The sequence below is a fragment of the Odontesthes bonariensis genome, chromosome 12 (assembly GCF_027942865.1).
Source record: "Odontesthes bonariensis isolate fOdoBon6 chromosome 12, fOdoBon6.hap1, whole genome shotgun sequence".
Taxonomy (NCBI): domain Eukaryota; kingdom Metazoa; phylum Chordata; class Actinopteri; order Atheriniformes; family Atherinopsidae; genus Odontesthes; species Odontesthes bonariensis.
The window spans coordinates 27,701,328-27,714,817 of record NC_134517.1 but is presented as its reverse complement, the minus strand read 5'-3'; the positions used below and the strand labels follow the sequence as shown (position 1 = coordinate 27,714,817).

Below are 13,490 nucleotides of genomic sequence, written 5' to 3'. Positions count from 1 at the left end.
GCAAATGCCATTCCCCCGTCAGCATTCAGTTATGCTTTGAGGTGATATTTCTCGCATCATGAGTAGGCAACCCGGTGTCATGGGTTGCTGTGGTTACATCAAAGAAGTCATTACTAAGCAAACCGCATGACAAAACACATTATATCCCAGTGTGACATATTCAGGAGTGCCGAGTGTGTGTTTGCCTGGTATGAATATGCCTCAATAAATGATTCTGTTTGAATATGACCTGACAAAAAAACAGGGAAAGTCTCACTGGGAAGATTCCACCAGGGAGTGATACACATTCCTTTTGGGGACAATTTCTTTTTCATTTCTCTTGGATTTTTTTTTTCCTTGTGCCTGTAAGTCATATTTTTTGTACACAGTACCCTCATGTTTCTCTCTAAATTGGTTTCGATCTGTATAGACACATTTATTACACTTTTATTTTTCCGATTGTATGGCAGAATCTTTTTATTACAGCCTACTCAAAAATTACAAAAGATTTACTATTGACCTCAACAATTTACCCGTCTTCTTTTTCTGTATTTGCATGAGGTGACCTTTTAAATCCAGTCTTCTGAATTGTTCCAGAAGAAACCGAAAATGTTCTTTTCACTTCATCCCGACAGACAGCAGCTTGTTCAGTCCATCAATGTGTTCAGCCCCAGCACTGCAAAGTGCTCTCAAATATTTCGGCAGTTCTCAAATAATAAACGCATTATGCCAATTCAACACAACTGACTAAAGGCATAGGCTAAGTTTGTGTGCAGACAGCCGTTTTAATAACTGTATAACTGAAATGAAACTAAAACATAAGAGACTTGGCACTCTGCAGCTATCCAGCTCCCTTTAGGTTTGGTGACTTTGAAAATACTTGTGAAAAAAAAAAAAATACTACAGGTGTGATCACACTGCCAGAGCATGTCGTTCCTGACATAAACTGAAGCTATTTGAGCAGCATCATGTTTTCCTCTTGAGAACTTGTGTGCAGTGATATTTTCCCACCCACAAATTTGACAGTGTGTTCAGAAGTACATGTCTTGGAAGAGATTTTGTCCCATTTCAATGTAGGCCTCTTTTTCCTGCACAGACATCTGTGCCACCAGCTCAGGCCTCTGGCTCACCTCCCTGTATGTAAACTGTCGACCTCCCACCATCACCATTGGCTCATCCCCCACCTCCTCAAATTCGTCATCGTCCTCTTCTTCGTCCTCTTCTTTGCCGCGATGCTGAGTCGCTGTGGCAGTTGGAGGAATCAGGGGAGAATCGTCATCCGATTCACTGGTGTCGCTCTCTGAGTCACTAGCATTAGCTGTGGCCGAGACGAGACCCTTGGCAGCGGAACTTGTTCCACCCGCAGCTGCACCAGCCACACCCTTCTTCTCATGGATGAGAAGAGCACGCATTACTTCTTCATTTTCATCCGTCTGACCTGTTCCCTGGCCAGCTGTTCCGTCCAGGGCTCCGGGTGCAGCGTCTCCACCTGTGAAAACCAGATCCATTTTCAAAGATGAGAAATATGGGATTTTAAGGTGTAGGCCAAAATGTTTAGTTTTAAACATGGGCAACCTGATTTCTGGGAGGGTGAACAGAAAAATTAACTGAAGATTAGGTTATTCACTGATCAAGAATAACCTAATCTTGCAATGTAAATTAATTCTATACAGGATCCAAAACCAAAATCCTAAAATTCAGAACGTGAAACAGTAGCTGGTGCAAATGGATTTTAGGTGTGACAACAACAACGATGGCTCCCATTTACTCAGTGGGTCTACATGGTGAGATTAATTCAATTATAGCTATAGTTGGGTTTTGCTCCTTTTTTGAGCAAGGGTAATTATCCTTGGATATATGGCGGTGAATGAATCGGATCATGGGCACAAAGCATGCCATACTCCGATATGATAGGTGGCGCTGTACTCATTTTAACTATTGCTAATCGAGCCACTTCCGGTTGACTGCTTCACCACCACCACCAACAACAACAACAAACTCAGGCATTCGAGAAAATGGCGAACGAAGAGCAAGATGAAGCTACGTCCCTCTACATTTCGTTTGTGATGAGCTGCTTATTGCACAAACGCGATGCACAACGGCGCATTCTCCATCACATTGTTTGTTTCTTTCCGACGGCGGCGACAACAACAGTAATATCGTCTCTTCTGACGTCCAGTTCACGACCCCGGGAAAAAATCTCGAGCATGCGCAGAACGCAAAGTCTAATTCACCACGTGCTTCACCGTCTACAAGCACGTTTAATTTGACTTTCAACTGAGTTATCTCGGGGTCTTAATCCGATTGCGAGTAATCCGATCCAATCCAATTTCTTGTCCGATTAAGGTCTACATGAACTTAAAAACTCAGTCTTATTGTAATTTAGCCAATATTCCGAACCGTTCTGTGCCATGTAACCCCACCGACTGAGTTGCTCAGCTTGTAGAGGTTTGTTGATCTGATTGGTTCGACTTAAGACCGTTTGACCGATGCTTCATTCAATTACATCTCAACAACTACATCAGGCTGCAGGTCTTTTAACTTTCTCTCAGATAAAATCTAAAAATTGTGCTCCAGGAGAGAGCAGAGGTATTTCAAGAAATAAAATTAATCTAAAAAGGAAAGCCAGTTTAAATCCATTTTGCATGATATTATAGGTTTAAATCTTTCCTTCTTTTACTGCACATCCTAATACATAAAGGTGACACAATTATTTTTCAGTGCTGATATTCGTGAAGGCAGCTTGCTTGCCCCACACGTCGGTGCTTGTTCCTCTGAAATTGTTTTTTTCCTTACAGACAACACAAATTGTCAGCTCTGGCCCCTTCTGACTCGCAGTGAAAACTTTTCACACCAGAGACATCGTTGCGAGCATCTTGAGTGGCTTTTTGCTGTCTTATATTAAAATCGACTGATCCGAACAGCAGCTGACCAATCAGAGTATCCTGCTGCGACATATTTCATTTTAAGTGCTTGCCCCTTAAAAACTGTCGCGATGGGAGCCCTCCCAGATGGCTCTCTGGAAAACATCATTTGGTGTGTCAGACAGAAAACAACCTGACCCAGACGCAGTACAGACAAGTGCAGATATATTATTGCTAATTCTAAGTTATTGCATACAACTACCTGGACTTGAGCTTTCTTTAATCATAGTAAAATGTGATGCCATGTATTTTTCCAAGCACCAAATGACAACAAGATCTTCAAAGACAGATGCAGAGGCACATCATAGAGACAGAATGCTATGGTGGTTTGTAATTTCCACACGAATGGATTCAATTTATGAGCAATCATTGCCCAGCTGTATACTAATCAAGTCTCTGATTCTTTAAATGAAGCAATTATGGTACAATGGAAGTCTGACCAGGTCTGATTGCAGCATGCACTTTGTTCTCAAAACAATGCCAGCATGAAATAGCTTACTGAAGGACCACTCTGACTGAGGGAGATAACCTTGGTTAACCTGTGATAGTCTGGCTTCACCATTCTGACCTTTATCTGCTTGCTTTGTAAAAAAAAAAAAAAAAAAAAAAAGATGTGGGTCTCAACTCTTCTTTTCAAAGTCAATCCGTCTTAGCATACTCTGAAAAATCCAGTGTTTGATACACCCCACCATGGACAAGCAGCAATTCATTTATGATTACACCAGAAAACAGCGAGTGAGAATGGGAAACAAATCAAATTCAACATCTTCTTACTCACAGAGGAGTTTATATAATTAAACAGAATAAAATCAACTGTGTTACTGCGGCAGGTTCAGTACTTTAGTTAAACTGCAAGTGCTTCCAAGCTGAAGATCCCCAAATAATAAACATGCTGAAAGGCCAAAAAGAAATTTGATAACAGATAAGAGTATATGTTTAATGGGCTATCTGGCCAAAGGGACAAATGCACATTGCGTCTGTGAATAAGGTCAGAAATGCTAAAACATGTAATCTAATCACACAAAACAGCGAGCACCAGTCCCTTTGCTTCATTTAGGGACAATTGCACTTATGTCAGTTCCAAGCGGCATTATCAAGGGCTGTAAAATCAAAATCCCTCCCGACCGCCAATGACTATACCAACAGCCATTAAGAGCAACACAATAGCCATAGAACTGAACCAAGTGGTACAACAGCACTCTTCTGAACAGAATTAATGCATAAAACCCAGCACATAAGATAAACGAGCAGTCTCAGCAAGGCAATCTCTTTGAGCAGGAAGAGCTGCCAATTCCATTTTGCCACACCAAATGAAATTTGAAAAAAGCAGAACCGAAAAATAAGTACGTAAATAAGTAAATGTATGACATTGTGCTGAATTGATGCATCTTTAACATAGTTACAAACAGTCTTGGTGACTGGGCCTAATGCAAAGAACAATTCACTTACGGTTTTTGAGGGCATCAGGCTCGCTGTAAGCACCCTGTACGGTGCTGTGGGTCAACCAAACAGGCCGCTCCTTAGGTGCTTTGCTCTCCTTGTCCTGCTTCTGTTGGTCCTCCTGCTCATCCATATTGATAACCACATTCTGGGTATATAGGTCAGCGTAAGATGATCCTTTGTTAGACCAGGCTTCACGATGTTGACCAGCGTTTGAAGCTGCAGCACGTTCGCGGCTAGAGGAAAATTTACATCAAATATGTTAAGTCAAAACTTCTACTACCATTACTGCTGATAAGCAGAGATGAACTCTTAGGGTCACATAGGCTTGTCCATGCAACTCCAATAAGATATTGACTGAGGTGAGAAATGTTTTGTTGCTGAGACTTGTTGGGAACTGACCTCTGTTTCAGAGCAGGGATCTCACCAGGTTCAGGCTCCAGCAGGTCATGGGACAAGTTAATGTCTTCCGTCTCGCGTAGGAGCGCATAGATGGGCTCAATTTGCTCATTAAAGCGTGCCACCAGTGTCTTGCCATCGGGACAAACAGATTCATCTTCTTCTACCTCTGTCTGGCAGAAAGTACAGCGAAATGTTCCTGCAGGTAAAGAAGAGCTTACGAGGATGAGGAAGCAAAACCATGAGAGAACAAAATTTGGGCATGCACATTAGGCAGTGCGTTGCCCACAAGTATGCTGCCAATCTTTGTCAAACCAAAGTGATATTTTCTGACAATGTGCAGTAGTGACAGTATTCAGCTTTCAGTCTGGCAGCCTATCTGGGAAGACTTAGGCTGATCAGTAATGGAAGAAAAAAAGTGTCCATGCACGTCATATTGGAGTCTTGTTGAAGGGAGGGGGGCAGCAGAAATGGTTCACTACTTCATGGTTTCAATTTGCACGAAATGTTCCCAGCAGATAACAAAAGTTACAAGAAAATAGTTTTACTCAACAGTGTTGATCTCTGCCTGGGTATAATTTCAGGAACAGTTAAATGTATTTTAAGGACTGCAGACCACTGTGCCTCACCCCTCACTTCTTAACAGTGAGCAGAGGGCACATTTGACCATCTGCTTCTCTCGCTGATCTCAGTTTCAATAATGGGATCTGTTCCAACGTTAGCACAGACTCCACGTCTGCTTTGTTTCTTTGTGTGTATATGAGAGAGAGAAACAAAGAGCGCAAGTGTGCATGCATGTTTGTGCGTCCGAGGCAGAGAGAAGAAAAAAAAAAGTCTATACCCTATATTTATGAATATGATGACAAACTGGATTATCATCAGAAATAGACCATTTTATATGTAAATTGAGGATATAGAAAACCTTTGCAAAGATTTCCCTTCGAGAGAAAACTGTAAAAGCACATGTTTTGTATGCAGCTTTAAAACGTATATGACAACATTCTTGCGGCACACTGTGAAAATTCAGAGCTGCAGGGTTTTGGCTCTCCTTTGTGGGCCAGATTGAGCTGTAAGACCAACAGTGTCATTTCCCATCCCCATGAGAACACACTGAGTGTTGCTGGCCCTGCAGAGGCAACCAGTCAATCAGAATTCCAAGCAGTTATTCTGTCAGCCTCTCTCGGACAGTAGAGTTACTGCCTCCAAAGCATGAACAGAGACCAGCAGCAATACGTTGAAACAAAAGACAAATGCAAAGGACATGGCAAGAGGTTTTGTAAATGAGTCACTTTGAAGATGCTGATAGATACAAAATACAAGAAGGCCAGGAGGATTGATTCTTTCAAACATTAAACTAACAACCCGTAAACAACATTTTCTCTTCTCAAATTAATTCTGTATCATTTCAATGGTAAACAAAGCTGACCGAAAATCTGGGAGGTCCATTCTGCTCCTCTTTACATGGGTATTGTAGGCAATGAGCAACAGACCAGTAAGATTACATTTGCAAGCCTCATATTTTCTTCATTTTCTCACTGACATGCCTTCAAAACAGGTGTCTCTCTGATGTTCACAAAATATACTTACAAATTACTAAATCTGAGGCTTGTAAAAACTATAAACACTGTTAGATGACTGGAAACCCCCCTTCAGACTGGCAGATGTAAGCATGGAGCTTAATGCTTCCTGTTAGACTTGGTATTTAATGCATTTGCCTTTCTTTTTCCACGTAACTTGCGTTACATTTAGGGGACTTTCATTTTGATTGCAAAAAGGAGCTTTATAAATTTTGCAACAAACAAAAAGAACGACAGATCTTTTGAATGCACATTTACATGATGTTTTTCAGAAACGTAGCATGTCTTCGTGATACATTCTTCTCAGAATAACAAGGCCATCACACCAAGGAGTTCTAGTGAAAAGTCTACATTTGATCTACTTGTCAAAAATAGAAATTCAATCAGTTTTGAAATCCCACATTCTCCAACCTTCGTGTTGTTTTGAGGATTACAACTTTAACACACTTTGCTTGAAGTTCCGAAGCACAGTATTTCAAACGTCGATGCAGCAGCCGACAACTACTCGCTAGATGAAAAGATAGCAGTATTTAGATGTTAGTGGAGCACAGTCTTTTTCTATTCTGAGCCTCATGTCTCATGCTCATAAGCTCTTTGCTTGCTTCGAAACATTTGCATGCATGGTTGAACCATTTTGACAACAAAGTTAATGCTTTTCCTCCATAGAATAATACACCTTCTCTAGTTAAAGACTACCAACTAAGAGAGTCTAAACTAGTCTTTTTTATACAAAGATATTCATGAGAGGTTCAAAATGCTGCATCTTAGTCTTCACTCACAATTTTGGCCACGTTTCTTTGGGTCTTAGTTACTGCTGCTCATAATAGTTTCCTCAAATGTTTTACATTCCCCTGTTCATGCTTCTACCACTGAACACAGCTTACCTTTTGGAATCTTTCCTTGTCAGACATTAAGAATGCAACTTAAGTCATGAACGATTAAACATTGCAGAATGCAGAGGACCTAATTCATTTGTATCCTTTAGAAAGCACAAATTGGTCATTGGGTTATTTCAATCAACCAATGATTTGGAAAATGAAGTGAGGGTTATTAGAGGGGACATAATATCATATGAGACTGCTGAAAGAAAACTTACAGGAAGTAAGTTAGTGGAAATCCAAAACATTCTCACTGTACTAGAAAACAGTTACAAAATTGGCCCCGCCACCGAGTTGCTAAATAAGATTGTGGCTCTACGATATGAGTATAATGACCTGCTTTCAAAAGATGTTATCAAGTTAATGACACGCATGAAACAGAAACACTTCGAACTGGGAGAGAAATCACACAACTTGCCTGCCAGGCAACTAAGACATATGCAGTCCTCTAGGGCCATATTTCAAATTAAATCTAGCTCAGGTCGTACACTAACTAGCCCCAGTTGGATAAATGACAGGTTTAGGGAATTCTACTCACAAGTGTATAAGTCACAAGGCAATGTAGATAAAGAAAAAATAAAAGAGTTTTTTTGCTGGATTTCAGTTGCCTCAGCTTACTGACGAGGCCTTCAAATCACAGACACAGTTACGGGACACAGAACTCAATGCAGCTATTTCATCGTTTCCTTCCAATAAAGCCCCAGGGCTAGATGGCTTCAGCATGGATTTCTTAAATTTTTTTAGGAAGAGCCTAACACCCTTGCTCTTGCGTATGTTTATCCACTCTAAGGAAGTTACAATACTTCCACCTACGTTATATAATGCCAGCATCGCTGTTATTCTAAAACATGGTCGTGATTCCCCGTTAGCTTCCTCCTACCGTCCAATCTCACTGCTAACAGCGGAAACTAAGATTATAGGGAAGATTTTTGCAGACAGGTTGAAGAAATTTATATGTAGCGTTGTGCACCCAGATCAAACTGGATTTTAACTTGCGCCGCCTTTTCAATATCTTATACAGCAAACACTCTGCTGAGGCAGTTATTGTTTCCGTAGATGCACAGCGGGCATTTGACCAGGGTGAGTTACATGCAGGAGACACTTGAACAATTTGGGTTTGGGTCCATGTTCGGACAATGGGTAAAAATAATCTATGCCCAACCCACAGCCTCTGTCATAACCAACCATACAGCTTCCTCACCATTCCCAATTTATAGGGGAACCCAACAGGGATGCCCCCTGTCACCATTCCTTTTTGCCATTCTCATAGAACCGCTAGCTATCAGCATTAGACAAAGTGCGACTATAGCGCCTATAGTTGTCAATGGAACTACACACCATCTCTCCCTGTATGCAGATAATATGCTTTTGTATATCTCTACACCACAGACATCAATTCCACCGCTCTTGCAATTATTAGATTGGTTTGGGTTTCTCTCGGGATTCGCCGTAAACCTTGATAAAAATTAAGTGATGCCTATCACAGATAAATACAGTTAAGATTTTCTTGAAAGCATTCCCTTCAAAAAAGCTTATACCTGCTTTAGATATCTTGGCATTATTGTGACGAAGAATCCAAATGTCCTGTTAAAAACAAACTAGCAAAAACGGATTGACAAGCTTAAACAAAACATTGACTTCTGGAAATCCCTCGCTATCGCTCTGATTGGGAGGGTGAATGCAGTTAAGATGGTTGTTTTGCCCCAATTTCTTTTCTCATTCCAAGGTGTCCCATTCTATATACCCCAATCATACTTTAAGCAGTTAGACTCAATAATAACACCCTTCCTATTGAGCTATAAAACAGTGCGTATACCAAAGAAGCATCTGTGTAAGCCAAAAACAGAGGGAGGCTTTGGTCTTCCTCTTTTCAAACTCTATCACTGGGCTACTCAACTGTCCATCATAGCTTGGTGGAAGAACAACCCTTCAGCCAACACAGGAATGTCCAGCCTGGTTAACACTGGAGCGCTCCTTATGTAGGAGCACCTCACTTCCAGTCCTAAAAATATGGAGCCATATTAAAAGGTACTTATTTGGATAGCCCAATATGCAATAACCATGCCTTTACTCCTGGTGTGAACGACTCTGTTTTCGTGAAATGGCAAGAGAGAGGGATATGTGACATTAACTCAATAAACATTGATGGTATCTTTGCTTCTTTTGCTCAGCTCCAGAGTTTGTATTGTATTCCAGCTTCAAATCTGTTCAGAATCAGATACTTCCAAATACGCGAATCACTAAAAAACACATACCCAGTTATCAAAACAAACCTTGCCATGAAACTCTAAACTCAATCAACAGATTTAACCCCCCCTGCAAAGGGGCGGTCTCATACTTCTATCAAACTCTGCTTGATAATACACCTATAGACTCCTCTGCCCTCAGACAGGCATGGACCAGCGAGTTAAATGTGGAGATAGGCGAAGAGTTCTGGGGACAATGTCTGCCAAACATAAGTGATTGTTCAGTTAATGTTCGACATAACTTGATACAGTTTAAGATATTACATCATTTGTACTATTGCAGGACCAAGATACATAAGTTTGACCCATCTACATCCCCACTTTGTAACAGATGTAAGATTTATGAAGGAACGCTTGCACATACACTTTGGTCTTGTACAAAGTTGTCATCCTACTGGTCTTATATTTTCCAATGCTTCTCTAAAGCCTTTAAGAAGAAATGGAGACCAGATCCATTGGTTGCCATGTTAGGAGGGACAAGAGCTATACTTTTGGCTAATAAATACGAAGCCCAAGCTGTTTCTTTAGGTATGGTTGTGGCAAAAAAAACTAATTCTGTTGATGTGGAAAAGTGACTGCACCAAGTTTTGAAATGTGGCTAAGGGAAATGGGGAATGTACTAAGCCTTGAAAAGATCAGATATCATAACAATGACAATCTGAAATATTATGATACGATCTGGGACCCTCCTTTGTTGTACATAAAGGGCCAAGACTGATTCCTGAAGACGTACATGACTGTAAACTGATTAATGCTTTTTCTGGATGTTTATTTTCTCTTTTATATACTCTGTGTTAAGGCTCGTGTATACTTCGCAGCAGTGTGTCGCAGTGAGCTTGTCGCAGACACGATGCAGTTATTTTTGATTTATGCCTACTTTTGAAGCGCTGTCTGCGCTATGTCCCACGCCACAACGCAAGAGGGAAAAATCACGAACAAGCTAGGATTGTGGGTGTTACGGTTACGGAGGTCATTCAACAACAATGGCGACTGGACGAATGCGCACTTTGATTGAGATGCAGCTGATCGATCTAGAAATAGAAGAAATATTGCTACTACTGGAGCTGGCAGAGAGGCGAAAGAATCGTCACGGTTAGCACGGTTAGCGTCACCATTAGCCGGTTAGCAAACCGGAAATACGCATAGTGTAGAGCGGATGTAGAGTTGACCAATCAGAGGCCTCCTTTCTCTCCTCCCTGCGGCGATGTCTGCGGCACTGTCTGCGGTGAGTTACAATTTTGGGGAGGTGCACCAGAGTGTCTGCGTAAGGGGCGGGGGCATGTCTGCGTTAACTGCGACACACACGCAGACGACCTGGTTTCCAACCATATATCAGCCTTTAAGCTACATAAGACTGTGATAACTGTTTTGTCAATATGTGCTATGTTCAGTTCATAACAGAAAATAAAAAATATTCCACTCAAGTGACCACAGTTCACCTTTATAGCTCCACTCCAACACTTGGTTACACATCCAAGCTGCTTCTTTGACAACCATGTCAAATGCATGCACAGCCTGAGGGAAACTATTAGTGGCATCATGCACTTTCAGAAGCAACATTTTGCAAAGCCGCTAGCCCCCACTGAAACTAAAGTGTGATACAGACATATAGAAAAACAAACATTCAGATTGTCTAGTAGGAAGTGTTTACTTATGGACCTTGATGTAGTAAATGAACTTGTTTTTGTGAATCCTTTTCAGCATGAGATGTCACTGCCATCTAGAGGTCATTCACCCAACACACTACAGATAATGTGCCAACATTATTAACAGATGCCTCTATCAGATCAGATAGTGTCTACCCAACTTTCTGCATGTCAAAGTTACACTAGAGACAAAAGATTGTAAGAGAAAGCCGCCCCTCTTCCTGATGTGTGACATGCACTGTACCTGCTGCACCGGTGATAAGGCATTCATTTACTCCTAGTTCAATAACTCAGAATATAAAAGGTGATTAAATTGCACAGTGTTTCTTTACTACCATATTATAAAGAAAACAAGCTCAAAACAAGTAGCCTAATCCTCTGAGATGCAGATCTAAAGCAGAAATATGTTATTTAGATATCCCTACCCATCTTTCATGTTGGATAACGTAGGACATATTGCAATTAATTTTCACTGGGATTTTATTTGTTTTAAAATCACTTTAACTGGCTATTTGTTTGAGTGAGAGGATATTATTAAAACTGGTGTGTTTGGATAGCTCAGTGTATAGTTACAGTTGTGTATTCAATAAATAATATATCTAATAATAATAAAATATCTCATTTTAAATATGTTTTTTTTAAGTCTCAGGGCACAAAATATGTCTTTTGTCCTCTGAATTTCACCAGTCCTAGAAAACCTCTCACTGATGTGCAATGGCAGTCAGGATTTTACGTCTTTTGGTTCAAAAGCACGCTTTGTAAGAGCTGAATAGTTTATCCCAGCATGTTGCTATGTAAGGCAGCTATGGAGAACACCGAAACATAACACAGTAACACTTATCACTCTGCTAAAATAATCTGGTTAAGTACTTCACTGCAATTCTGTGATCTCCTTTGGAAAGCATGGCTAATCAAAACATCCTACCAAAGTTTCCATTAGCTTAACGAACACTACAAATATGCTACAGGGCCAAGATGGTTGGTGTTCAGTGTTTACCTGTCATAGGATCAAAAAGCTGGTTGGCTTCCAGGTCAGTGAAGGTGGAGAAGCAGCAGGGACACCGGAAGGAAGCTCGATTGGTGGAGTCCCGTTCATCTGTCTCAATGCGCCGTCGCATGTGATCCAGTTTATACTTGACCACATTGACCAGTACCCTTAAAAGGAAAAAAAAAAAAAGGGGGAAAAAAGAAGAATTAGAGATTCAGACTTTATGTGTCCAACATATCTGCTGTCAAATGCAAGCACAACAAAAAAAAAAAAACCTGTAGTTGATGAAATAGTAGTTGTGGCGTGTTGTTTTGCCATCAGGAGCCGTCTCTACTCTCATGCGGCACTTGACAAACTTGTCTGCTTTCAGGGTGTTGAGTACAGAGCGAAGCTGTTTACGGTCAAATTTGAGCAACTCCAGCATGTCTTCCTCGCGTACACATGGGTTACGGATCAGTACATCCAGGGCCAAGGCATGTTCCACGCCATAAAACCCCCTTACGACCTGCTTGGCTAGCCGCTTCAGCGATGCAGGGACCTCAGTTAATAGCTCTGGTTCAATCATTTTTCTGCTGTGGAGACAATGAGACTTAAAAATGCTGGCCTATGGTCAACTTATGACAACAAGCAGGAACAACAGGGAAAGAGGCTGTAGGAGAAGTTTCAGAGACATGAAATAGAATGTAGATGACATCAATTATATGTAAGATTAGTTCAGATTAAGAGAGAAATGCATTAATACACTGGCAGCACTCTGGTGACAGGAAATATCAAATACTTCCTACTTCTTTTCCTAATTTAATTTACATGGAAACTTTGCTCAAACAGCTGATGTGATGGAGAATTCTGAACCTAGAAGGTGTCCAGTTACTGTATGCCTACCTATTCAAAATGGCGGTCAATACTACCGAACCTGACACCAATAAAAGATAAACTTCAAGTAACAGCTTCATTTAGCTTGGCGTTAGCAAGCTAACTGTAACAACGACCAATGTAACAAGTTGTCCATAGCTACTGGTCAGGATACAACCATCAAACAGTTACCAAGCAGTTGCGACACTCGTAAGTTAATAATGCAGTCGTATTATAACACAACTAGAAGAAACTACCTTATGTAAACTAAATAACTCCCAATATGAATCGTTTGTCTTTAGCCTTTAGCCGGTTAACACTAGTCTTACCCTTTAATCTTTCTGTTCGACCAGTAACATACAGGAACCTCGTCCTTGTGTCATTTCAGAGTAATGTTAGACGCTCAATTTGTCTTAAATACACACAGCTAAAAATTAACCCGATTAACAATCTTGCTCCTCAGAACCTTTAAGCTGCAAAGTTAGCTTACATGCTTCACCATTTATTTTGAGTAGCATACCCCGGAAAAATAAACGAAGCGGCAACGACGGCGCTTCTTAA

At 40.8% G+C, this 13,490-nt stretch overlaps 1 protein-coding gene across 4 annotated transcripts; it reads right to left on the bottom strand.

The window, feature by feature from the left end:
* Window positions 1–424: 424 nt before the first annotated feature.
* On the bottom strand, window positions 425–13,475 carry gtf2e1 (general transcription factor IIE, polypeptide 1, alpha). 4 transcript variants are annotated; one of them, XM_075479945.1, is made up of 6 exons: window positions 13,420–13,475; window positions 12,353–12,649; window positions 12,087–12,244; window positions 4,746–4,941; window positions 4,353–4,579; window positions 425–1,468 (listed from the first exon to the last, which is right to left on the bottom strand). In XM_075479945.1, the coding sequence occupies exons 2-6, from the start codon at window positions 12,640–12,642 to the stop codon at window positions 1,011–1,013; spliced, it is 1,329 nt and encodes a 442-aa protein (XP_075336060.1). In that variant the 5' UTR covers window positions 12,643–12,649; window positions 13,420–13,475; the 3' UTR covers window positions 425–1,010. The 4 variants fall into 4 exon arrangements, with proteins under 4 accessions (XP_075336060.1, XP_075336058.1, XP_075336059.1 ...); XM_075479943.1 differs by having other exon boundaries at window positions 13,259–13,473; XM_075479944.1 differs by having other exon boundaries at window positions 12,353–12,646; window positions 13,259–13,473.
* Between the last annotated feature and the right edge of the window lie 15 nt (window positions 13,476–13,490).

Excerpts from the sequence above, each read along its gene's own strand:
- gtf2e1 (XM_075479945.1), bottom strand. The coding sequence starts at position 12,642 with ATGATTGAACCAGAGCTATTAACTGAGGTCCCTGCATCGCTGAAGCGG. Across the intron at positions 4,580-4,745 it reads ATCCCTGCTCTGAAACAGAG|CCGCGAACGTGCTGCAGCTT; the intron begins GTCAGTTCCCAA and ends ATTTTCCTCTAG. Across the intron at positions 1,469-4,352 it reads GCCTGATGCCCTCAAAAACC|GTGGAGACGCTGCACCCGGA; the intron begins GTAAGTGAATTG and ends TGGTTTTCACAG.